A 26,921-nucleotide genomic window follows, 5' to 3' on the forward strand; every position below is an offset into this window, starting at 1 on the left:
GTGCGTACTTACGCTCAGATTGTGTGTGCATGTGTCGGGAGAGTTTCAGAGCCCGCCGCGCGCTGACAGGAGAGCCCAGCTTGTCTGAGAGCGGGACCTGGCAGTGGGTGATAAAACTTCAAGTAAAGAAGAGGAAGAAGAACCGTCGGAGAATTCGTTCATTTAAAATTTTTGATTTGACTGGCTCTCCACGCGCTCTTCTGGCGTGGCATTAAGACACAGCTGAGAAAGAAAGCAAACAAGTTGATTAAGGAGAAGGGTCGATTCCGCCTGAGCGGCTCCAGAATACCGTATTTTTTAGCATCCCTCTTTGCCCTCTACCCCCGTCCCTTCTGAGCGCACAGTGACAGAGGGAGGGACGGGAGAACCGGGCGGACGGACCTTTGGCTGCGCGTCTCCACGGTGGATGAACGACTGGATGCGGGACAATGGAATAACATCCCTCCCTGGACCTTGCCACTTTTTTTCTTTTTTTCCACAGCCGACCCTCGACCCCCTGTCAACCCCGGGATTATTTCAGCTCGCACCGACCTCCCTTCCCTCCCTCTCGAAATGACCGAGGAATATGTTTTGCGGTGCGTCCTGATGCTCTGCTGCGCGCTCCTCTCGGCCAACGCGAGTAACTGGCTGTAAGTTGGACTTCATATTTCTACTCCTGATTTTTACAGAGTGGACCATAACTATCGCTCCACTTTCAATCTTCTAATTCACCTGTTCTCCCCCTGTATTCCTCCTCATCTGCACATCATCTTCCTCCGTTCTCACTCTTCGGCTCAATGGCCGCTTAGGTTAATTGTTAATTAATTGTAACCATCTCTATCTCTCTCTCTCTCTCTCTCTCTCTCTCTCTCTCTCTCTCTCTGACTTAATAATTTACCAACAACCCCCCCCGGCCCCCCGCAAGGACCCTTCAAAAAGGAAAAAAAAAAAATAGTCAACCCGCAAGTGGTTTGGTACAGGAGAGACAATTGCATATTATTTATTAAATACTAATTTGCGTGTTAAGTTTTCTATGAATACAATATATTAAATGTCAGGAAATATATAATTACATAAAGGTTGAAGAGTTAAAACGTTAGCACAGTCTGTGTCAGATGTGATTTTTAGTTCCTTTTTTTTTGGTGCAGCCGGTAAAACTGTCAAAAAGTGAAACTGAACAATTCTTTTTCAGAAACCATACTTACATCTTTAAAAACAGAATTGTTTTTCTCATCAACAGCCTAACACAGCTCAAAAAAATAAAATCATTAATCTTATTAAATAATCTCTATTTAAAAAAATGTTATGCAATTAAGAGAGACACTGTAGAATACCCTATTATCTTAGATTCTGCAGGGGATCACAAAGTTTGTATATGACCATGATGCAAACATATTACTGGACAATATAAATACTATAAGGTCCAATAAGGTCACTAAATGCCCTGTAAGAATAGCACATACATTTATGTATTTATTTTGGGGAAGCTCAGGATTTCTAACCCCCCCCCCCCCCCCCCCCCCCCGTAGAGGAGAATACATGGCCTGACTCTATGAAGTGCACGGTGCCACCTACTCCTGGGGGCCGGTCGGTTGGGTCGCATGTGTGTGCCTGCACTCCCGACTGCCTGTGGGAGGTGGTTAGGTGGGTTTCTGCATTCTTCCGCGGGCTCCTCTCCATTTTCTGCTGCCATTCATTCTTCTGATTTCCAAGCAGTGCTCATCTTTTGGGTATGCCTTTTGTTATCTTTCCTCTCTCACTATATGACCTGTAGCTGACACTGAGTTATTAGAAACGGACAAATCACCACAGTGTTCCTCAAGTGTTCATTTTCAGATTTTTACTTTTATTTTTCCATTTTCTCATCATAGTGCCCTTGAAAGATTTCTAATAGCCTGCTGTGTTTACATCAGGATAGTGCGGCAGACGTCCCAACTGACACTGTTGACAGATTCATCAGAGTTATTCAAATTAAAGCCCTTCCAAACAGCTCAGCCTACCTTGAACTCTGTCACTGAGTGCAGGGTAATTGTGCTGTTTGGGGCTGAAGGCGTGGTGACAGCAGCACACAGCAGGCATGTACGGGCAAGCTGCTGGGTTGCCAGTCTGCTCCACAGGATTGCACTGTTGAGGAAAACCTGTGCGCAGGGCTGCATGGACTGTAAGTGAATCCTCAAGACTTCAGCAAGGGTGAAAGGATGGGAAGCAGTTCAAATAGTTATGTTAAGTGGCCATAAAACCTGCAATAACTAAACCTTTATTGTAACACAGCAGCACTTGACCGGGCAGGACGTAATGAGTATGTTTTCAGGATTAAGGGAACCTATTAAATAAACATCTCTCTCTCTATATCACTGCTTTTTGTTTGCCTTCATCTCTAATATCCACTATTTAAACAGAGTCCAAAGACAATTAACATCTCAGCTGTCCAATGAGGCTGCCAAATCATGTATTTATTTTATAATTTTGATTTACTGTATATCAAATATTTTAATAAATTTAGTAAGAACCTAATGCATCGCAGTAAAAAGGAAGTGCCACTGCTCTGTTATTTTGTCTTCTAACTTTGTGTCTACACCAGAAATTGCAATGTGTCACGTTGTGTTTTGAAACATCTGCCGCTTGTAATCATCTAACTTTATATTGAATTTATACTGAATTTCTTTGCTTTTGGACATCTAAATGGCCAAACTTGGGCTTTGGGGAAATTGTGATGGGTGTTTTGACCACTATGACTTCATAGAACAAATCTTTGAATACAAAATAAAAAAAATTGTAGTTTAACTGATCATGTTAAAAACTACAGCCGGACTGATTTATTGGCTGGTCAATTCTATCGGCCGATAACGGCCTGTCACAGTAAAAAACGTATCAGCATAAATGTTGTGATGTGCTTTGACATGAAGACTTTTTTTCAGAAAACATAATACTTATAAAGATGCTTGGGTAAATTGTTATATGTGTGTGTGTGTGTGTGTGTGTGTGTGTGTGTGTGTGTGTGTGTGTGTGTGTGTGTGTGTGTGTGTGTGTGTGTGTGTGTGTGTGTGTGTGTTTTAAATGTATTATTTATGACATTCTCAGTAAAGTTTCCAGTTTCAATGCACTAGTGTCATTTGGACAATAAAGCTTTACGCTGCCCCCATTACATATCTTTGTCACAAGACTTTGAGGACCACATTTCAGGCAACATGTCCATATCTAAATACTTTACTCCCTAATCTCTCTAATCTGCATTGGCCCCAAAAAATCCAGTCGGGCTCTAGAAAATACTTTAATTTCATTCCTAGTTCTCTTTAAGAACTGTATGCGAGCAAAGATAGACTGAAAAGTAAAATTATCACTGTATTCCACTTCTACTATTCTTTGTCTGTGACTCAGAGCAGCTAAACAGCTCGTCACGCCTCTTAGCTGTTCTTACATCATATTCAACTGCAGCCTAAACCGGGCTATTTGTTTACCTCACCTGTAACTCTGCCTGACACCTTTAGCTTTTCAGCCAGGATGTGATCAGTCTGCCAAATCTCTGTGGCTGTGCCCCACTTGGCAAAGTGGGATTTGAATGTTACTTTTCATCAGTTACCTTCCTCTGCCTCCACTCACTCCTCTTCCTCCTCTTAGCTTGCATCTACCGGTGAACTTGCGTGCTACTCCATGTTCTCTGTGTTTGTCATTTTTTTTATTTAAGAATGTGAGCTAACATCTCCACCAACAGTGGCACTCACACAGTAATTACCACACACACTACAGAGGAATGGCAGCCACACACCGACGCATGCACAGCAGAACACATTTACACCTGGAATTAACATGTGACCTGCATACAAATAACGTATCTGGATAAGGGAAAAAAAAAACATATTAATTTAATGTACAAATACACCAGAGTGTGATCAGATCAGCCAGACCACATTTGGAAGTGGTCAGTCTCACACTTGGATTGGACCTCAGCAGGTGTAAGGTCAGTCTCACAAGTTGGAAGGTTACCTAACTCTACCCCTTCCTGTAAACTCAAATGAGCCTGACAAAAGGTACAGAAAGTAATGAACGATAGCTCAGAAACTGAATAATATAGAGCCCATACAGCAGCATTGCCTGTTATTTGTTGACAAAAGTCAGCCAGCCCCGCCTAACTAATTTCCATGTTGAGATTAGAAGACTCAAGAATAAAAGATTATGTTCTGTAGTTGACAACCAGGTTAATAACAATGACGTACATGCATGGCTTATAGTTGTTAGGCCACACATGGGCTAAAATACCCTGAGTAGCTCGTTCCCAGTTTGACTCCAATCTTGACTCCACCCTTAGCTGCAAGTCATTGTCTTGCTCATTTTCCCTGCATTTCTTCCCCATCAATTATAACCAAGCAATAATAATAAATGATTCATATGGAAGTTCATACAATATGAAAAACACAATTAAGAGTCTACAGCCGTAGTTGCAGCTCTGTGAGGCTGTGCTTCACCAGCATGACTTGACAGTTAAATACTAAGATCAGCTTGCTAAAAAACTAACAGTGACAGTGCTAAAATGCTTATGTTTAGCAGGCATGATCATGTTTTTTGCATTGTCACCATTTTTGGACAGCTTAAAGTTACAAATTAAATTCACATTAATTCACAGACACAGACACACACACACACACACACACACACACACACACACACACACACACACACACACACACACACACACACACACACACGCCAGTGGTGACAGTCATCTTCCATCAGGGGCAGCTTGGGGTTCAGTGTCTTGTCATGAACACTTGGCTTGTGGGCTAAAAGGAGTTGGTAATTGAACTGCCATCCATGTGCTGCAACCAGGTTTCACAGCAATGCCTGTATTACACATGTCCGTCCACTAGAGGGAAGTGTTTCAGTGTCACATCGAAGCGGCAACCAACAGTGACCTCACCATTGAGTGTCTATAAAGTGGACGTAGCTCCCGGCTTTAAAAATGAGGCAGATGTGGAAGTGCCTTCAGCTGTAATATCACCGGGTGCCACTAGAGGTTGGCTCCAAAAAGCCTCTGGCTCAATGGACTGCCATTCAACTTCTCTCATAAAATTCTCAGTCAATAATATTTCTCCACAAGTTTTCTGTATGTCATTTGCTAAATTCACTCTCCCAGATTAGTGTTCTGGCCGTTCATCTGAAAATATTCGCATAATTAATTATAAAATAAGCTTAAAAAAAGCAGGGTTTTGGGGGCGTGTCTGTTTGATTGACAAGCCTGTGGTGCAGTCAGGTTCCAGCTGTCGGTGGGCGGGACATAGTATCGCCGGGTTTCCAATCGGATCGACTCAAATCTCCTGCCCCCCCCCCCCCCCCCCCACCCACCCAGCTCGCCCGAAAGGTTGGTGGATCAATCCCCAGTTCCCCTTGTCCACATGCCAAAGTGTCCTTGGGCAAGACACTGAACCCCGAATCACTCTTGATGTCAAGTGAGCACCTAGCATGGCAGCTCTGCTCAATTGGTGTGTGAATGGGTATGTAAATGAATGAATGAAAAGCAGTGTAAAGGGATTTGAGACTGCTAAAGTAATAAAGCACTATATAAGTGCAGACAATTTACCATTTACCACATTTCATGGTGGTGCAGATGTAAAGTCAGGGGAGCACCAAAGGCAGTGGGATTCATCTTCTGGGAAGCATGAATCAGTTTAAATGACAATTCATCAAATAGCTGTTAAAATATTTCCCTCAGTGCCAACATGGTGGACCAACCAACCGGTGTAGTAGGGTAGTTTAAAGAAATGGTTGTAAACAATTATACTCTACCTGCCTGTAAAGCATCTTTGTCCCCCAATTGTTAAGTATTGATTGTGTAAACCAATAGTGCCCAAATTATTTTCTATGAAGGAACAAAAAAAGATCTGGATGAAGGGTCGCAAGACAAAAATAAATGTTTATGTTATGTAAAATTACATTTGATTAAAATGTATTATATTTTACAGATAATTAGCATTGTAAATTTAAAATAAAATTTCAGAATAATTAAAACACTACTCTTTAACCCGCCAAGTACTTATTTTATGATTTTCCAATAGTTATTGTCATAAACAATTGTCTTGCCAATCGTTTCTAAATTTTCTCTTGTCAGTCTTCCACTGCCTCGATCTCTCATTTTGACTGGCAGCCCAGAGTCAGTGACGTAGGACACACTTAACACATGAACATTAGCAGGAGAGAGAGAATACCATCATTTTTTGTAGATAAGATTGAAGTCAATATAATGTAATAGGGAGGATAAACAGCACTGTGCTGTACGTGACGTGCACATTTCCCCACTGTGGGATTAATGGAGTCAAATCTAATATAATCTAATATAATTTCTGTAAATTTATATTATGTACTTTTGGGCTGCTAAAAATGTACTTTTCATAGTCATTACGGTAGGGATTTTACAGCAATTAAGAATAAGGAGAATAAGCACAAGCTTAACAAACAAGGTGTGTGGGGGGGGGGGGGGGGGGGGGGGACTTGGCTTGCAGGCTGCAAATTGGGATGTTGGGATGGGGTGGTTTTGAGAGAAATACCCAAAAGTTGATGGAGTGCAATTAATACACAATCAAGCCCCATCACAATGAAGTAGCAGCTAGATGTTATTTTAGAGTTTAGATATAAGTATAGCTTATTGACATTAGCATGGCCCTGAAGTTTTGAATTTATCCAATACTTACTTATAGTAAAGTTTTTTTTTGATGTAGTTATATTTTAAAGATGAATACAGAATCAAATTATTCTACATCCTTGTTTAGAGTGTTTTTCAAAAGTTACAAAAAATGTAAATACCATGAAACAGTGGTCTAAAATCATAACCACTGTGGTTGTGAATGATCAATCTCACCACTGCTGTGTTAAAAGAAAGATTACATCGGATATTTGGCTAAATGAAGAATAATTAAAAGAAAGAAAAAAAAGCAGCCATGCTGTGTTTCAATTGTTTGTTTAGGTAAACTGTCATGCATTTGCTGTGGAGATTTATAATCCTTGTTTATTGGCTGAAGGTAGATTTAACTTTAAGAGTTAAAGGTTTGCTTTTTAAACACTTGAGTCACTAACAGTGGCTTCAGGTTTGTATGCCATCTGCTACTCTCAACAGGATGCAAGAGATAGAGAAACAAAGCAATGAAGATATGGAAATGAATACTTTTCATATTTATATGAAAAATGAAAAATGGTGAGTTCATATTGCTTAATGTTCTTATTTACTCAGAATTATTTTGATTTTCGGAATGTGCGGAACTTGTACAGCTTAATATCGATACTGGTTTATAGTGTATGTTGAGAGCAAAGTGCGTCTCCTTTGTTTTTCTCCTGATTTGTGTGTGTACACGTATACAACTATGTTTATGAAGACCTTTTTGAGTTTTTGTCCATCAGAATGAGGACATTTTGGGAAAATAAGGACATTTTGGCCAGTTCCCACTTTCTCACAACACTTCAAACGCCTGTTTGATGGTTAAGACTTGGTTTCAGGGTTAAAGTTAGAATTAAGTTAAGGTTATGTACAAGGTTGGGGTTAGGCATTTATTTGTGATGATAAGCGGCTAGGGAATGCAAAATGTTAATGAATGTCCTCACAAGTTTAGCCATACAAATGCGCGTGTGTGTGTGTGTGTGTGTGTGTGTGTGTGTGTGTGTGTGTGTGTGTGTGTGTGTGTGTGTGTGTGTGTGTGTGTGTGTGTAAACATGTATGCATATGTCCTGGACAACCAGGGTGAGGTGGTAAAGAGATGGCAGCTGATGGGTAATCAGAGAAAGCAGAGACCTTGGAGTTGCGGTACATACTGGCGCCTCACACTTCTTTTACACACTCTCTCTCTCACACACACACGCACATGAATGTGGTGAAGCTGTGGCATGTTATTTCGAGCCCTCTTGTCACCAGAGTGTGTACAATTATCAAGGCACACTTGGAGCTGCAGGGAATTGCTCAGTATGACCAGAATATGGCGAGAGATAGTGGTGGCAGATGAACAGAGGGGTGCATGGGGTGTTTAAGAGACATAACACACCCTTAGAGGGCTGTGGACTGTGAACAGCTGACTGCATTTCTGAATTTAAACTACAGTTTATGTGAGGTGCAAGTTGGCAAGTGAGCAAATTGAGGAACAGTGATTTTCCTAAAAAAAAATGTTTGAAAATATCTCAGATTGCAGATGCAGAAACGGAGGTGCAGTCCAGTGTTCTAAATCAGTGGGAAGTGAGTGATTGTTTTATGGGCCCTCACCAATACAGTCAACAGTTGCAGCTTTAGTGGCTGACACACAAAGCTTATTTAGGCAGTTAATGTACTTAAACAACTGGCAGTATTTCAAACATCATACCCCGTTTCTGAGTCATAACTCAAATAATCTGGACATACAGAAATGATTCACATATTTTTAGATTGAGTGTTATTTACACGTTCTGTTCCTCAGATAATCCATAAATCTGCTTTGCAATAAGAGAACAGCAGCTTTTTATGACTCCAGAATCTGAGCCTGAAAATCGTTGTGTTTTAAAGTTGTTGTTTTTTGGTACAATACATAAAGGAACTGAGATACTTTGGCATACTTTTAATGGCTCCACTTTGCACATTGCACAGTTTGGTAGAGTTGTGGGTATAGCTAATTTATACGAGTCCCTGTGCACTGGTAAAACCCCTTTATTATAAATAAAGGAGAAGACATGTAAAATGACCAAGATTTGTTTTAAGGTAACAATCAATAATCTTTAAAGTTTTTAATTCCAAACACATTTTATCATAATCTTCAAATGAAAGGGAGTTTAGAGGTGAGGGTTTTGGTTCAATAGTGAGGTAGCAGATCGATGCTGAAAATTCATGCTGACCTAAAACACAGAGTTCTTTATACATCCAACTTAATGTACAACACACAGGTTACACGTGTTAACTGTGTAAACAGTAAGCAGAAGCAGAAGCAGTAAATGGAGCATGTTCAAACCTGCCCGCTGCGCATGAATGATGTCAATTTGACAAACAGCCTTATCTTCTCATCTATTCAAACTGAATGTGAAAATAAAAACAACCATAATTTTATCCTTGACGCTTTAGAAAAACGAATCGTTTAAAAATGTGGACGCAAATCACATTCTTTTCTTTTTTTCATTCAATACATTTACAATATATTAGTTAAATTACTCCACATCATACTTGTGTAAATAGAACTGGGCTGGAAAAGGTTTACAAATTATTTGCGATGTCATAAATGTTCTTTGGTCCACCTCTTAAAATCTGATTTTCATTGAACTCAGGTTAATTTTTCCCCTTCAGTAGCAAAAATAGCTTTCTAGTTTTAAACTGTGCACAGTGATGCTGAAACATTCAAATGTAGGAACAGGAAAAAAACAAAACTAAAAACATTTGGAGGGGCACTTTAAGAATCTGCTTCTAATATTTTAATATGTTATAAATTCTAGATTAGCTCATTTGTATTTTTATTTTTCTCACAATGTTTTGATGAGGTGCCAGGACATTTGCCACGGTCATGCTCCCCTCAGGATGGATCTATTAGGTCATCCCTTTCGTATTTTTTTTTAAGTGCCACAATCGGGTCAAGATATTAAAAAAAAGTCTACTTTGTTTTTTGACCAATTACCCGCAAAATTTACGAGTTTTCCTTCAGAGCATTTATCTCACAGCTAGCTGTGCCCAAGTACTGCCTTAAAGAGTTGCTAGCGTGGTTGTTGACTCTTAAGCAGGTCATTTACTTTCCCAGTCAACGTGTAAGCGAGGTTCCACGAGGATCCGTGGGGGTCTGTGAGGACATCCGTGTCCCTCCAATTTGTCGCGACCATACTGACTTATCGGCGCAGCCTCTACACCGAGCGGGTACCGACTGCACATGCTCTTGGACAAACAAAATACAAGCTGAATTTGAAGAGAGGCTGTGTGAGTACGTCTGTTGATACCCTCTTCTCTTCAACTCATCTTTAAAACAAAATAAAGAGAAACAAATGTGCAAAAATTCATGGAAGGAAATTGCCAATAGCTTGGGGATACAACTTCCTGTCGTCACAGTGCTGCGCGCTGTTAATGCACAATACAAGCTTTCTGTCAACTTTCTGATCCATACTTGTAGTAAAAACAGAACTACTATGCGTCTGCGGTGTCCGCGGCTGGTTGAAATGACAGGATGCCTAAATTGTACTAGTATCTATTTTTACATACTTGTTTGACATCAGGTCTTTCGAAAGTTTTCAAAGAAACTGCACATGACAAAATACACAGAGACCTAAATTTTTGTATATTCTGTACCGGCTCTACCTCTGATATTTGCCTAATATAAAGCTGACTTTATACACAGACATGGACAGGTATAATGCACAGGAATCAGCTATAGACATGTCCTGCTTTTATAAATAATCAGCTGTTCACAGCTATTGTTTACCAAGTGCTACAGATCCGAACATTATGCAGACACACGCACATGCATACACACTAATTGGCTTCTAGATTATTTTTTGGGGGGCGGGGGGGCATGTTACTAGCACCAGGCACGAGGTTAATTTCATGGATTTTACTGCCTCTTTTTCCAAATGTGTGTGTGTGTGTGTGTGTGTGTGTGTGTGTGTGTGTGTGTGTGTGTGTGTGTGTGTGTGTGTGTGTGTGTGTGTTTGAGGGTTGTGGTGTTGGCAGAGCATGTTATTTTTAGGGGGAAATGAGCTCTACTGGAGCCAGCAGCATATAAATACACTCAGACACACACGTGGGCACACAAACACAAACAGACACACACACAGCTGCACAGAGAGTGGCAGGCCGTGCAGCAACTGTGATAATTGAACTCATCTGATTGTTTCACCTCTCTCCAACACTTTCACCTCTTTTCCTGCTCCATTGCCACTTTTTTGTCTTTCCATAATCTGTCCGACTGTAAAGAATTCCCGAGAAGCTTTTTTTTTTTTTCCCTTCCTCCTTATCTTTCATTTTTTTCAGTGAAGATACAAATTCTCTCCTATATGTATTTTTGTGTGGCTATTTGGAGTATTTATGACTAAAAATTTGACCCACCTTGACCTTAATACTGTAACCCACAGACCTACCCATTCCTACCGCTGTCGCCGCCCTTTGGTTTCCTAAACCAGCGCCTGCATGATAGCAATGCTTCCTTTTTTCATTTTGATGTTTTGTATCATTAAGTAGTTTTAGTCCTCAGTGAGACATCCATATATATATTTTTTTTTTCATAATTTTGGCTTCTGAGAAATAATTGTTACATGAGCAAATGCAGGCTGCCATTGCCAAAAAGCTTTGCATTCAATTTATCCAAAACTTTATTTTGTTTACAAGATCAGTAGATTGTTAATATTCCATTTTATTAAAAAGGCAAGAGGAAGGGCAGAAGTGTAGTTTTCTCTCAGACCGGTTGAATTACAACATGTTAATGTTTTGGAATTTTTGCCCCATGACAGCAAAGATTTATATGTTAGAACAGCTTGCCAAGGTACACACATCAATAAAGGTAGAGGTTCCTCAATACATGTTGAAGTCGGAGCTGGAGGACCATTAGTCACACCACCATGCCCCTGTTGGTTCTCAACATTGTGGGTGTGTTTAATATCAGTGACTTTGCCTGCTCATTGGGCCAAAATCAGTGACCAATTAAAGGCCAACATTCTTCCGTCATATCCATATGTTTTCTGGGGATTTTTTTTTTCCAGATATTTTTAAGTGGAATTAGTCTGATTTAAATTGCAATTATCTAAATTTGGAGTTACAACTAGTCATAATTCCCTTGCAAATATCTGCAATTCACATTGGCACATCGGCCCTTTGCCCTACGATGCTCCCCCTGTGGTCTTCCGGTGCAACAGTCACCATTGCCTGGGCCACTTGTTACCCTTATCTGCACCCCCAGACCTCCCCCGGTGAAGGCTCGCAGGGACCAGCAGTTGCCCTTTCGAGACGTGTAAAAAAAACATTCTCCTAGTCTAGGCCCTGACCAGACGACCCTGTGTCCCGACCACCTCCACCTAAGCAATACAATCCTGGCATCCTGTGAGGGCTGACGGGCTTGATGTTAAGGTGTGTGCTGAGGCTAGACCATGGTCCCGTTTGGTGAGACCCAACCCTGCCCACCACTCGTATCCTCAGCACGGCGCCGTGGCTTCGCCATGGTCATCCTCCCTGCACCTCATAAGGAGGAAAGTTGAACCGGGGGGCTCAATGTCTCCTATTTGTTGCCAATGCTGGAAAAGCAAACTTTTCTCCAGAACTTTGCGCCAGTGAGTACACATGCACCTGCATTTGTAGAGCAGCCAATAGGAATGCTCGCTCTCTGAAATGACACGATTGGCCAAAAGCCTAGATTTTCAAAAGCCTGAATATAGAGTAAAGAGGAGGTACAGAAGGCTAGTGTTCTCTTCGACTGCTTAAATTAGAATGTGCTGAATTATGCAGCTATTATGGACAAAAACAAAAACAATAAAACTTTCCAAAAAATAACTGCCTACCAATGCTTTAAATGTTGAAACAGCTTACCATAGGTGCACACATCAGTGAAGGAAGTTCCTCATTACATGTGGAAGTCACTGCTGCAGGATCCACCATGAGCTTGATCTGTAGACCAGCATACACCTGTTGGTGCACAACATTGTGGGTGTGTCTGATATGGGTGACTTTGCCTACTCGCATTAAATCAGTGTATTAAATTGATGCATTAACTTAGTCATGACTTAAAGGCCACCTTTTACTTTTTCCATAAAACCCACCCAATTGTTTTGTGTGGGATTTTTTTTTTTTCACCTTTTAACAAACTTGAAAAGTACATTACTGAAGTAAAAAGTGAAGTAAGATCACAGATTTTTTTTTTTTTTAAATGAACTAAGAAAACTATTAGTTAATACATATTATTTATTAACTTAGAACAGTGGTGTAATTATTCATTGTATATCTGAGGTATGTCCCAGTTTAAACACATTTTTTGCGGATCATGGAAAGCAAAATGATGCTGCAGAGTCAGTGAATATTCATTTGTCATTTGTCAGTGACTGGGTTGGAAAATGTTGACTTCAGGTAATGGACTGTGCAGTTCTTTGTTTTCAGCATTATTTTTCATATGTTGGATACAAATTTTTAACAGGAAAATGATGTGCTAAGATGATGATCCTCAGAGACAAGTTTGGAGGTCAAAGTTTCCAATCAGTTAGATCCAGACGGGTTAAACTTCTCTACATCTTCTTTTTTTCTTCATTGAAAGTTTTGGGTTTGAAAAACTAATTTACACCCGATTTTATAAGATTTACAAATGTACATAACAAAAAAATAAGTTATACTTGTACCTGAAGTAAGTTGTACACAAATATTCAGATGCAAAGGTAATGATTCTCGGGAACAGGTTTGGAGGTCAAAATTTACAGTTGATCTGATCTAGGAATCCAGAAGAGAAGATTTTTCTCTCACAACACCAATTTTATAGTTGAAAGTGTAAATTTCTTCTTACAAACATATCAATGTGAATTTTGTTTGTTTTGCGCAAAGAACCAGATTCAAGTCTACATTTTGTTACACTGTTCAATGCCACTGTTTATAACTCAGATGTGATGGTTACTATGCTGATTTTTTTTTCTGTGTAAAGATTGCATATATCCACCTCTGTCACTATGGAATAACCCACCTGCAGGTTATTTAGTACACATCTAAACAGAAGGATCATGAATTCTGCAGATCTATGGGCTTAAAGGCTTTTCCATCTGTCTGTCATCAACACCAGTTGAAACAGACACGTAGGCACGACACTAGCTGTTTAGAGCAGCCTCATTATCTGAGCCAACAATAGAGCCACAATAAAGTACAGAAGGTTGGAGGGGAACTAAGTGCTGTACTACACTTCAGTGTAGAAAGGAGGCTGAGGGCAAACTGAGAGAACAGTGCCCTCCACAGGCTGCTATTTGTTTTACATACTGAAGGTGTCGACTGAAGAGGGGACAGGGAGGGTTAGGTGGGGTCACTTGTCCTTTACCAGTGCATTACATCTGCGCTGCTTGCATACTCACTGCTTGCATTGCTCGCTGTAAATCTCTTTGTTTCAGCTCACCTGATTGCACTGCAAGAAAAACTATCGCCAGTGCACAGAGTCAAAATCTATCTTAACTTGTTGCAGCCTTCCAGAGCTGCACACAGGGCCTCAGCAGAAAAGATAGTTCTCCTCCTTGCATTTCCCATCCATGCTATATTTACCAGTCACTGTGTACCTCCGCTGTGTGCTTAGTGCTGGAAAGGCAAACATAAGGATATTTTCATATAAATACACATTAGAGATGATGGAGGTGCAGAGCGTATACTGCATTTTGCAAGCATTTGTGTCAGTTTCTTTACCATCTTTATCCCCACCCCTCGCTCAATACCCCTCACACACGAGCACACACACACGAGCACACACACACACAAGCACACACACACGAGCACACACACAAGCACACACACACGAGCACACACACACACACACACACACACACACACACACACACACACACACACACACACACACACACACACAGTTCTCTCTTCTCTCCTGTCTGTTGTTTCTCTTCCTTTTGGTCCTCATTTCAGCTAACTTTAATGGGGATTGGTAGAATTTATCCAGCCAATATTTTCAAAACTTTTGAATGAATAATGTTAAGGATTCAGTCAGGAAGTCTGATTCAACTACAAAGAAGTAACATCAAACAAGGCTGAAAGCGGTAATATAGTGTTAAGAGACCTGCTTTACCTGCCTAAACTGAATGGATCAAAGTAATTCTACCTGTTTCTGTTAAGTCCAACAACAAACAGGAAGAGGCTACTTTAATGTTGTCTGGCTTATGATCAAGTGAGGAGACTTTAAAAAAAATAATGTCAAGAATAGTTTTTATTTATTAAAAACTGACTTTATGATCAGGGCTTAGTAGCAGCTGTATGCTCTTTTGGCATCTGAAGATAATCCTTCATGGCTCTGGCTATATGTTTGACCTCGCTGTTCTGCTGCAGAGAAAATTTGGGGCCAATCAGACATCGCCATGATGCCTTGCTTGATGGATACGAATCTTGACATCTCAAGTATCAATGTTACATCATATTGTGATAGGAGACTGGATATAATCTTAGATTTTGGATGTCATAATATCGTATACGGCATAAGTGTTGTCTTCTCGTGCATTGCAGCAAAGTAATGTAGTTTTCTCAGACTGTTCAAGCCGTTCCATTCTTTGTATTTACCCATTTAATCATTATGACCACATTGCTCAGTCCCTTATTACGATCGCAATAATAATGCAAATTCAAGTAATCTCTGCAATATTTGCGGGAGCTCGTAATTTTGCAAAATTCAAGTGATTTTTCTGCAAAAAAATGTATTCAACAGAAGTTCTGCAGAAAGTATTACCGCATAAAGTAGCCTTTAAAGACAAAACTCCCTTCAGTAACAAAAATAACATTTACAATCAGTAGGGCTCTACTCCCTGTCGTCTAATCAGCAAACTCCGTGGACTAAAGAAAACTGGAGCTAGTGGAAAAACTGAAGTGACGGGGTGCATGGGTTTTATCATTAAAATCAGGAATACTGTGTTAAATTAATTCTATACACACTTCAATTTGTCTTCATGTAGTATGTGTGGAATTAATATTAAGTAAACAGGGTTTAAAGTTCTTATTTTAACAGCAGATGTAGCCTTTGTATTCTATGTTACAGTCACAGTCTGTTCTGTAAAGCTATGTCCCTTTTATGATGTTTTTGTAACCCCATGGTTCTCTTAAGTTAAATGAATAAATTAAAAAAAGATTAGAATTTAAACATGTCTGTGATGTGCCACATGCTTATTATCAAAGGAACTGATTACATAATACTGTTTATTAGGTACAGCTTATGAAAAAAAAAAAAAAAACTTTTTTTGCTCAACTTGCAATTTTTGCTGATTGCTGATGAATCTCAGATGTGTAAATATTTTAGGAAAGCAGCAATAATCATCCTTATAATATTGTTGCAATACGATTTGGAGGTATTTGGTGAAAAATACTGCGATATTTGATTTTATCCATATAAAGAGGGTAAACGTTTGCACACTGCTGCACATAAAATACAGAGGACAATTTCAGAGTTCTCTTGAAATTACTCAAGAGTATTGCTCCCCCTTCCCCCCCACCCTACATTTCATGCAAATTACTGTGCTGTACTCCAATTGCACACAACAGGAGCAGTCTCAAAACCTTTTAATTGTCCATCACATGCTAAGCTTAGCTAACTGACTTCGTTATATACTGTTTCGAAAACGTACGAGGCTCAAAAGTCCACTTCAACACTTCTCATGTCTTCACTCAGTAGTAAGTGGACCTTTTGAGCATTGACTTCTATGTTCCATATGTACATATGACTTAAGTAATTGGCAAAATTGTTGACAAGTTTTACGTTGCTCCACCAACACATGAGTTGTCTAATCTTTCCCACATAACATTACTGAAATAATTCAACAACAAACGATGTTATTGAGGACGAAGGATTCTCACTGTTAAAAAAGGAATGCTTTCATGGTATTTATCATTTTCATGTGTAGAGAACAACCTATGTCATGTCAGCGTGTGCCCCGTTTAGAAGTATCTGTTATTTTCAGCTTCAGCGTCCCATGTAGTTGTCAGGTGGGGAGAGGACGGGGGGGGGGGGGCGCTCTGGATGGGAAGTATGGAGCATTCCACCTGGACTGCGGTGTGATCGCAGGCCGCGGTGTGTTTGTGTTGCATTACACGTCGCAGCCTTCACAACACCACTGGCTCCACCGGGCTTAGGCCGCTTGGGATTTAAGCACGCAAACCAGCAGAGGCCGAGAAGAGACAGAAAAGGAAGAGGGAGAGGAATGTGGATGAGATGTGGGATGATGGTGTGTGTGTGTGTGTGTGTGTGTGTACGTGTGTGTTGCTCTGTCTTTCTCTGGGTTGACTCCTCTGTAGACGTGTTTTGTTAAACTCATCTCTGGGAAATAAAGTGTACACGCAGCAGAATGAACAGATAAAGTGAGAAGGGGATGAAAACACGACACAGACACTCACTCAAGGTCTGCACTGAAGTTTTCCCACGCTTTTATACACAGACACACACACACACACACACACACACACACACACACACGCACATCTTCAGAAAATGACCTGAATAACAGCTTATCCGATGTTTATTAAATGTTTCCAGGGTGAATGTCAGGCCAGTGGGATGCCATCCAGCTGTTTGTGTCTTTGTGTGTGTGGCGCTGCCCGTCAGAGAAGGCGCTTTCCTCTGTTGTCTTGTGTTTTCTCTGTGAGTTGTTTTTGATCGCTGTCTGATGGTCTCCCAGCTGGATGCCCCAACCCCAAACGCAGCACCCTGCCCAAGGCTACTTTACAGAACAAAGAGGGATCAAACACCACACATGGCTTTGATGAAAGCCTTGCATCTGCACTGGAGCAAATCAGAGCAGGGCAGAGCTGAGCTGGACTCGATCCATGCTGGGAGGGGAGAGAAACAACCTCACAGAGAGCTGGAGGACAGACAGTAAGGTCCACGGTTCCCCCAACAGTTTACATATATAAAACTCACAAAACATTTACATGCAAAATTTGGACAATTTATTCAGGCATCTGTCCCTCATAGTGAAATGACTTTGACTTTCTTCATTGAAGCCCTGCTTTGAGTGTTGTTTTCCCTTCCCAGTTTGTTACAATGTGGAAAAATCTACTTTTCCTTCTCTTTGGCGACACCTATGGCGACAAGTAGTTACTGCAGTTGTGTTTTTGGACTTCACTTCCAAGAGATTCAAACAGTGTTGCTTGGGTGACATCATTCAGTTAGCATTGAGAGTGGATTGAAGACAAAGCTTGTTGCCTTAGCTCCGCCTACTCTCTCCAGCAGAACAATCACTGCTGGGTGATTAAAAACCCGACACTACCTCTGCCCCGGGAACAGGGTTTCCAGACTCTAATCAAAGTGAAGACTGGAGCTGGGAGTCATAGGCGAGTGAGCCAGGCAAGGAGTTTATATATAATTCCTGCCACAGCCTTACTTGGTCTGGTAAAACCAGTAGCTCAATGGACTACCCATTCAGACCAACACACTGACATGGGTTAAACCTCCACATTGTCGACTGTACCTGCCGTGTTCATTCATCAGAGCACTAACAATGTCCATTTTTACTGACGTCCTATGTAATCTAAATGAGAAGAGGTTATAGAGGAACAACACAGGACCCACATTTTTACATGAATGGCGACAATGGGGGTTTGACCAGTGTCTGACGGTCACAGTCCAATATGAATGGGTTCAACACAGGCTGAATGTGCATCGGTACATCTGCGTCATTTATGTGTCTGCTGTCTGAAAGTGGTGGGCCTATTATCAAACTTTAAAAGTTAAGCATTGTTTCATAACTAACTCGACTGTTTCTAACAATTTGCTGACTCCATGATTGCATATTTTTAGTGGTAAAAAGTAACAATGCATACATTTTCTCGAGAACTTCCATTTTATGACACTTTGTACTATACATTTTAGATAGAATTAACGTACTTTTATTCCACTGCCATTATCTAGCAGCTGTGGTTTCGTTGCTGTGTCTTGCTGAAAAATATGATTTGGTACTGCAGATTCACACAGGTGTTTTGAGTTATGTGCTTGATTTGACCTGCTTGGGTCGGAGCTCTGCAAAGTTACATATGCTGTGAATTCGCATTCGGCCACTATGTTCTTATAATAACGATAAAGTTGTAACATGTCCTGCAGCACAAAAGGAAAGACCATAAAGGTAAAAATAAATTGCTTTTTTTTTTAATTTTGTTACACAAGGTAATAAACTCAAGTAAAAAAAAAAAAAAAAGTTTATGTTCCAGACAAAGGATAACTGAACTCTTTGAGAGAGCGTGTTTTGCATACTGTTTTTGATACCTTGCTGGTTATCAGTTTGAATGCCTGACTTGTACTTTTGTTTACATTGTGATGTATTTTAACAAAGAAGTACTTCTTCCACCACTGTGCATTTTAGTCTGTCGTAGACAATGATTTTACTGTCTTTATCGCGAAAGTAAAACAAAAAGGAAACACATAATATGTCAACAGGAGACATTCATTTCCTGCCTGTGATCCCATCACTCATGTACTCAACTGGTTTAATGATGACATCTTTAAGGCACCTGTCTTAAGGGGGGGGGGGGGGGGGGGGGGGGATTCAATGTGCCATTATATTGTAATACACATTTACACATTATGATTACTTTGCTGCTCTCTTAGCAGCTGCTGTGGTTGGATGTCCATGTGTTTGGATCAACCAAATTTCGAAACAGGTTTGATTGCTTTGTGCAGGTCAGGTGTGACTGCTCTTTTTTAAAACGTAATTTCCACCAGTGACATAGTGTGGGCCAAATGTTTAGGTAGCAAAGTGAGACAAGACCTCTCGTATATATTTCTTTTTTGCAGAAAAATGCAGGGGGGAAAAAAGTTTCTTTTAGACCCAATGTGATGTAACCAGAACATCACCTGGTATTAAGGTATATGGCTGCAACAATGAGTTTCATCACAGTGTCGTGTTTTTTTTTTTTTTGTTTACCAATTTACACATGTAGCATACATGAAACAACATCACCACTCATTGAGATGTATTTACTTGTGTTTGAGTCGAACTGAATCCAATATTCACTTTCTTTTTAGCTCTGCTTTGGTCTAACACTTACTCTGGCACTGTACCTGTTAAATGCTAAATGTATATGTGTTCATCAAAAATTCAGCAACTTTGTATGCAATGAAAGGGAGAATAGAGTTGGTTCATCAGAGCTTGTTTCTTTTGTAGTGAGCTAAAAGATGCTAAATACTAAATAGAGCTAATGGTAGCAATAGCAAACCCTTCCATATAGTGATCAGATCAGCTTTAAACTAAATGCTGAGGATTCATGACATGAAAACATCGCAGTCGCTCCTGCTGAAGGATGAGGTCACGGTGGAGCTTTAACTTTCTGAGAAAGTGAAGTCAACTGTGAGGGTGGATGTGAAGCGGACGTGGCTGAGATGAGGTGGAGTGGCAGAGAGCGGGGTTATCACAGCGTTGAGTGTTTAATACTGACACTGTCTGAATGGGAGGAGAAAAAGAAGTTCATCAAAGAGACCAAGACAAAGACAGAGAAAGATTATCTGAACTGTTGAGAGGTGGAGATGAGGTGAAGGAAGAGGAGGAGCTGTTTGACCTCTTGAAGGATGAAAACCTAATTATATCACCAATACAAACAGTATTAAACCTAATGTTAAACTTGTAATACTATGACTTTGATTCCTGAGCTCAGGGACAAAGAGCGGAATGCAGCTACCAGCCAAAGAAAAAATAAAATAAATAAGCTTGGTGTCATAAAACCTTTGAATATCGATTCTGTCAGCTGGTGTAAAACACTGGTTGCATGACTTGTGTTGTATTAAAATGTTGCCAGTAATCTGACAGCAGAAGTATGTCTCTGCAATTTGGTTGTATGCCAAGTCTTGATTAAGATGGGCAAACAGGGCTTTACAGAGGCATGTGTGGTCTTGGAAACTCATAACCTGAGATCATAAAATGAGCTTGAGAAACCTTAAGGAAATACATGTCCACTTATACAGAATGACAGTCCAAAACTGGATTCGGTTGGATTTTGACTTCATTAAGGAACATTTTGATATTCAAACTCTGTCTGCTGTTCATATACAGAATTCATTCTTTAGTATTGAGACACAAAATTAGCTCTAAAAACAAAGAAGAAATACAAAATGGCAATCTACTTTCTATTTTGGACAGTGAAAAGAAACTTTTTTTTTCTGGAAATGTTCAGTTTCATTAGTGATTTGAAGGGCTTTTTGGCTTTTTGTGTGTTGTTAAAAGACACATTTGTTTCGTTAAAAATCCCCAAGTAAAACTTCACTTGAAATTCGGAATGATCACGTCCCTTTGTTTTAGAAAAACTACACGTTTTAGACTCAACATGTGTAATAATGACATTTTAGGACACTTTGAGCAGTGCAGACAGTAAATAATCCCAGGGGGGTTATGAGAAAGACTATTTCTGTAAGGTGCAGCTGGAACTTTAGACATGAGACCAAGGTGGAAGTGGTAGAGTCAGGGTATTCAGACTGATGCCATTTGCTCACACATCATAAGATGTGTCTGTGTCTGTGTGTGTGTGTGTGTGTGTGTGTGTGTGTGTGTGTGTGTGTGTGTGTGTGTGTGTGTGTGTGTGTGTGTGTGTCTGTGTGTGCGCAGTATATCTCCCTGACCTGTCTAGCCTGGAGGTGGCATGTGTGATAAGCCACTTCCCCTCCTCTCAATGTCCTCACAACCAGACATTCATCCAAAACATTCCCACACCGTCGCAGGACCTAACCCTTTTTACACCAGTGTGACCTGACTTACAGGGGAAACTGATTAAGTAAATTCAACCATCTCTTGTTTGAAAGAGGATGATAACTGGGACAATGATTGATACAGTGGTCGAGGTGATGCTATTGTTCTTTTACCACTTTTACCTCTATGCATCTTATTTTTCTCCAAGACTTTTGTGTTTTTGGAGAACAAAACAGTATATGACACACTAATGAGGGCTTGCTGTATTTCTTTTTATCGTGTCAGGTACCTGGCCAAGCTGTCGTCAGTGGGGAGCATCAGGGATGAGGAGACGTGCGAGAGGTTACGAGGCCTCATCCAGAGACAGGTACAAAACTGAAACTACTGACAAATGACTTGATATCCTACATAACAAAATCGATAAGACATTGCTGTAAGACGAAGTTTGTAGTTTTCTCGAGCATGCACTCATTTATTTTCAGGAAGGTACCACAGTTGATTTGATAATGATGTATAGTGGTATCTACAGTCTCCAGGGTGAGAAAAAAACAACTTAAAACGATAGCAGTGAGTAGTTTCTTCATATGTGTACTGTTTTTGTTCCAGGTTCAGATCTGTAAACGCAGCGTGGAGGTGATGGATGCCGTGCGTCGTGGAGCCCAGTTGGCTATAGACGAGTGTCAGTTCCAGTTTCGCAACCGTCGATGGAACTGCTCCACTCTGGAGACCATGCCTGTTTTTGGCAAAGTGGTCACCCAAGGTAATATTATACACTGCAATGATTTCAGAAGAGACCCTGATATGACAGACAGCACTAAAGCAGTTTTGTAACACCGAAGCAGGTTTATCTGGCAGCGTTCTGCTAAGCATGTACCCAACTTGAACATAAATAACTTTGATATCACCTTTAATATACTGTGAAATGTTTGAGCTTGTTTCCATTTGTATTGGCTCCTGCATGTTAATGTCTGGGCTCCTTCCTTGAGAATTGAACACACTCTTTATGTGTATACACACACTTTTTTTTTCACCATCCAGAATGAGAAGCTCTTTTCATTTACATTATGAAACAATATGACTGTCTGTGTCTGTGTTTGTGTATGTGTGTTAGGCACCCGTGAGGCAGCCTTTGTGTATGCCATCTCAGCAGCCAGTGTGGCGTTTGCGGTCACGAGGGCCTGCAGCAGTGGAGAGTTGGAAAAATGTGGCTGTGACCACAATGTACATGGAGTCAGTCCAGAGGGTAAGTCTGTCTCGCACTTTCACACAAACACACACACGGTAAAAAATCAGAAGGACCAACTTCTGCAGTACATTTTGAAAAATAAGAGTAAATAATCGGACATTTTAAATAATGTTTTTAAATTGAAAAGGCCAAACAGACAACAATCAATTATGCCATTTCATCTTCAAGTGTGTATAGCCACATATTTTACTTTATCAACAGTGGTTCATGTATTACTACAATGAATTATCTATTCAGAAAGAGTAAACAAGTGTAGTGTTTTTGTAACATTTCAAATATGAGTAGCATACAGATAACCACTTTCTGTCTCTATCTTAATATCTTGTCTTAGGTTTCCAGTGGTCAGGCTGCAGTGATAACATTGCGTATGGAGTGGCCTTCTCTCAGTCCTTTGTGGATGTGAGGGAGAGGAGTAAAGGCCAGTCCTCTAGTCGGGCTCTTATGAACCTGCACAACAATGAGGCTGGTCGAAAGGTAAGTCACTGCTCTCTACGAAAAATGTGGATTCATTTTTAAGTCATTTGAGCCAAATTTAAAGTAATTTGAGATATGTCTAAGTTATGTTTCAACTTATTTAAGACATATCCAAATCAAGTTAGCTCGAGACAGCTCAAGTTCAAGCCCCAAGTTAGGTCACAACTCAAAGTCTTAGTCAAGTCTTAATATAAGTCCAGGTCAAGACGAAATACATGGATTTTCCCTTTTTTAGAGTTCTAATATCCATTACGGTCATGTTTTAAGTAATTTCAGACAAGTCCAAATCAAGTTCCAAGTTATTCCAGAAAAGTTTAAGTCAAGGTAAGGTCTTAAGTTAGCCTAAGGTCCTAAGTCCAAGTCAAACCTCAAGTTATATTTAAAATTAAAAAAATCTAGGTCATGTTTCTGTTCTTTATTAAAAGTCCAGGTCATGTCTGTAGTCATTCAATAAAAGTCAAGGTCAAGTCTTAAATTATTTGAGAAAAATGTCCTTCCCTAGTTTCTAATTGTTATAGACAAGTCAAAGGTAAGTCACAACTTATTCGCCATGTCAAGCCTCAAGTCATTAAAGACAGGCGCAAGTTAAGTTTGAATTCATTTGAGACAAGTCCAGTTTACTCTATTTGTTCAACACAACCCAGGTTGACACATATAATGTGGATTTGATTTTTAGTATGTTTCTCAGATCAATTACAGTAAAATTAAAGTTAACGTTACCTGATATAATCCAGTTGTAAGTCATTTGAAACAAGCCCAAGTCAAGTCTCAAGTCATTTTAGACAAGTCTAGCGCAGGTCTTCAGGTTTTTGAGACAAGTACAAATTAAGTTTGAACTGTTGGAGATAAGTCCAAGGCAATCAGACAAGTTGAAGTCAAACCTCAAGTTATATATACTTAAAAAAAAGTAACTAAAGTTTCAGTTTATTGTAGAAAAGTCCAGATCAAGTCTTAAGTCTTTTGAGACAAGTGGATGATGATAATCAGAGTCAGGTCAAAAAATAATTGAGACAAAGTCAAGTCCTAAGTCATTAAAGACAGGCAAGTTTTAAGTCATTTGAAGTCTAGTCAACTCTCTAGTCAGTGAAGAGAAATCCAAGTCAAGTGTCAAGTCATGAGAAAAGTCAAAATCAAGCATCAAGTTGTAAGAGATAAGTCCAAGTCAAGTCTCAAGTCATTTAAGGAAAATCCAAACCAAGTCAGAAGTCTTCATGATGCAAGCCTGTCAAGTCTCTGACTGGTCACTTTTAAAATAACATATTTGAACATTTTCATTTAACAACTGGTAATAGCATTTTAGTATTTTACATAATTGAGAACAAAGTCCTTTTCGTGCGTAGACATCATCAAAATTAAGTCCCTGTCCTTCATTTTTTAAGTCTAGCTTTCAAAGTCTCCCGCTCTGGTAGCAGTGGACATTTTCAATAGCTACTGTGAGGACAATCAGTCAATGTTAGAGAAGTAGGTGTTGGTATCCACAGTAGCTAGTTTCTATACAGTCACTGTGTTCACATTTCTGTCCTCTTACCAAAGCTTCTTTGGCTTTTCTGCAGGCCATCCTGTCCCACATGCGTGTGGAGTGCAAATGTCACGGTGTGTCAGGCTCCTGTGAGGTAAAGACCTGCTGGAAAGCGATGCCACCCTTCCGCAAGGTGGGCAACATCATCAAGGAGAAGTTTGACGGCGCCACTGAGGTGGAGCAGCGCAAGATGGGAACCACCAAAAGCCTGGTGCCTCGCAATTCCCAGTTCAAACCTCACACGGATGAAGATCTGGTCTACTTGGAGCCCAGTCCAGATTTCTGCGACTACGATCCACGTACACCCGGGATGTTGGGCACGGTGGGCCGCCAGTGTAACAGAACCTCAAAGGCCATCGATGGCTGTGAGCTGATGTGCTGCGGCCGGGGCTTCCAGACACAGGAGGTGGAGGTGGTAGACAGGTGCAGCTGTAAGTTCCACTGGTGCTGTTATGTCAAATGCAAACAGTGCCGCAAAATGGTGGAGATTCACACTTGCCGGTGATGGAGGTGTGCGCACAGAGGGTACTGCTGATGAACAAAACAAATGCCCCAAACTCCTGCTTGATTAAAGGCCAGAAGGAGTAAAGGAGGACCTGTGTAGCTCCCTCTTCTCCTGCTTGACACCACCCCACTCTCCTACTACTGGTCACCAGAGACTGAGTCACTGAGAAGTCAAAGGTCATCCAATTCATTTCATGCCATCATAATGGGTATCGGTAGATTAGGCATGGCGTTTCCTACAAAGCGACAGAGTCTGTTTGTTTTTTTCACAAATAGAGAGCATCTTTTACGTCCTGTCTCCCTGCCTCACACTCATATTTGGTTTATCATTGATGCTTCCTATTTTTGTAATGTTTAACTTATTTGTTGAGATTGAGAGGGGATGGTCATAGAAGGAGGGGACAGATGAGTGGCGATAATGTGGGACAAACTGGACCCATGGCTGGGCAGTTGGGGGTGGGGGTTGGGTCAAGAGGTTGGGGTGGGATCAGAAGAAGGGTTGTTTGCCCTTGGTCCTTGCTGCTGCTGCTTCTAGGACTCACTCGGAGTGCTAGATGTCAAAAAAGGGAAACAGCGAGTCTGTCAGAGGATGGACTCAAACAACAAGGAGGAACACGTCGCAGATTGAATTTCTACGATTAGCATTTCGAGTGTTAAGTCGTTCATTTTGCCCCCTGCAATGCCCTGATGCTGCTCCACTTATATACGCTCACTGTCTTTCGATCAGAGGGAGGATGATGATGGACAGGTGGAAGCCACTGTCAGCTCCTTTCTGTAGGCCCGTAGCACTGGCAGGTGATGGGCATCAGACAAACAAAACACACGGCAAACATTGCTCCAAAACACCACCTGCATTCATCCACAGCTGCTACCATCAACAGGAAACCTGAAACCTTACGCAAAACAGATTCCAGATCCGATTTAATATGATTTGTTACCATTTCAGAGCGTCATATTGTGTAAATCTTGTATGCTCATTTGGATTGATGTTGATCTTGGCCTCCTCCTGCATGCCGCCATCTGCCAAATGTTAGCTGGCTTAATGCAAACCCAAGTAGGCACACGGTGACATGCATGCAGCAGCAAACACACACAATGTAAACACTCACACACACAAACAAAGGGGTCTGCCAGAGGGTTGCCGAGCATGTTCATCATGCATGATGACTGAAGCACTTTCTCTCCAAGCGCACATAGAACCCTCACCCCACAGCAACAAACACCCAACCACATATTCACTTTTCCCTGTTGTTCTCATACACACACGTACACACAAACACACTCTGACACACACACACAGAGTTTCCCATGCCACTGTCAGGACTCTATTGTTGTCTTGTACCACCACCATAAAGCCAAGCTTTCCTATAATAATGTGCTATCCTTATAAAGACATACTGTAGATCTGTAAAGACTTATACACTGAAGAAGACTATACTGCCTATGAATGTACTTGTATGTTAATACGGAATATATGCTGTGTCAAAAATGACTGTTGTTGCTTCTTTCAAAAATACTATATGTGTTGTTTGTGTGTGTGAGAGAGAGACAGAAGGAATGCCACAAATACAATGTTGGCCAAAAAAGAAAAAAAAAAAAAACATGAGAGGACAGAAAGAAAGGGAAAGAGGGCAGATTCTATTCCACCACCAAGCCCTGAGACACACACACACACACACACACACACACACACACACACACACACACACACACACACACACACACAGCCCTGCTGACAGACATACACATATTTCAATAAAATCGTCCATTTCCCGTGTCTTTCAGCTGCGTTATTATGTGGCCACAGTTTGCACTGTGCAGCATTTTCTGTGTGTGTGTGTGTGTGTGTGTGTGTGTGTGTGTGTGTGTGTGTGTGTGTGCGCACAGTACATTACACCC

General features: G+C 40.6%; 1 protein-coding gene across 1 annotated transcript; it reads left to right on the forward strand.

Moving 5' to 3' along the window:
• On the forward strand, window positions 1–25,463 carry wnt4 (wingless-type MMTV integration site family, member 4). The gene is made up of 6 exons (XM_069170155.1): window positions 1–629; window positions 21,565–21,646; window positions 21,886–22,039; window positions 22,391–22,522; window positions 22,857–22,999; window positions 24,553–25,463. Exons 1-6 carry the CDS (start codon window positions 553–555, stop codon window positions 25,021–25,023), a joined length of 1,059 nt encoding a protein of 352 aa, XP_069026256.1. The 5' UTR covers window positions 1–552; the 3' UTR covers window positions 25,024–25,463.
• The last annotated feature ends 1,458 nt before the right edge of the window (window positions 25,464–26,921 follow it).

The sequence above is a fragment of the Embiotoca jacksoni genome, unplaced genomic scaffold (genome assembly GCF_022577435.1).
Source record: "Embiotoca jacksoni isolate LCO1_2020_lvr unplaced genomic scaffold, fEmbJac1.0.p SCAF_1, whole genome shotgun sequence".
Lineage (NCBI taxonomy): Eukaryota > Metazoa > Chordata > Actinopteri > Embiotocidae > Embiotoca > Embiotoca jacksoni.

Excerpts from the sequence above, each read along its gene's own strand:
- wnt4 (XM_069170155.1), top strand. The coding sequence starts at position 553 with ATGACCGAGGAATATGTTTTGCGGTGCGTCCTGATGCTCTGCTGCGCG. Across the intron at positions 630-21,564 it reads GCCAACGCGAGTAACTGGCT|GTACCTGGCCAAGCTGTCGT; the intron begins GTAAGTTGGACT and ends TTATCGTGTCAG. Across the intron at positions 22,040-22,390 it reads TGGCAAAGTGGTCACCCAAG|GCACCCGTGAGGCAGCCTTT; the intron begins GTAATATTATAC and ends TATGTGTGTTAG.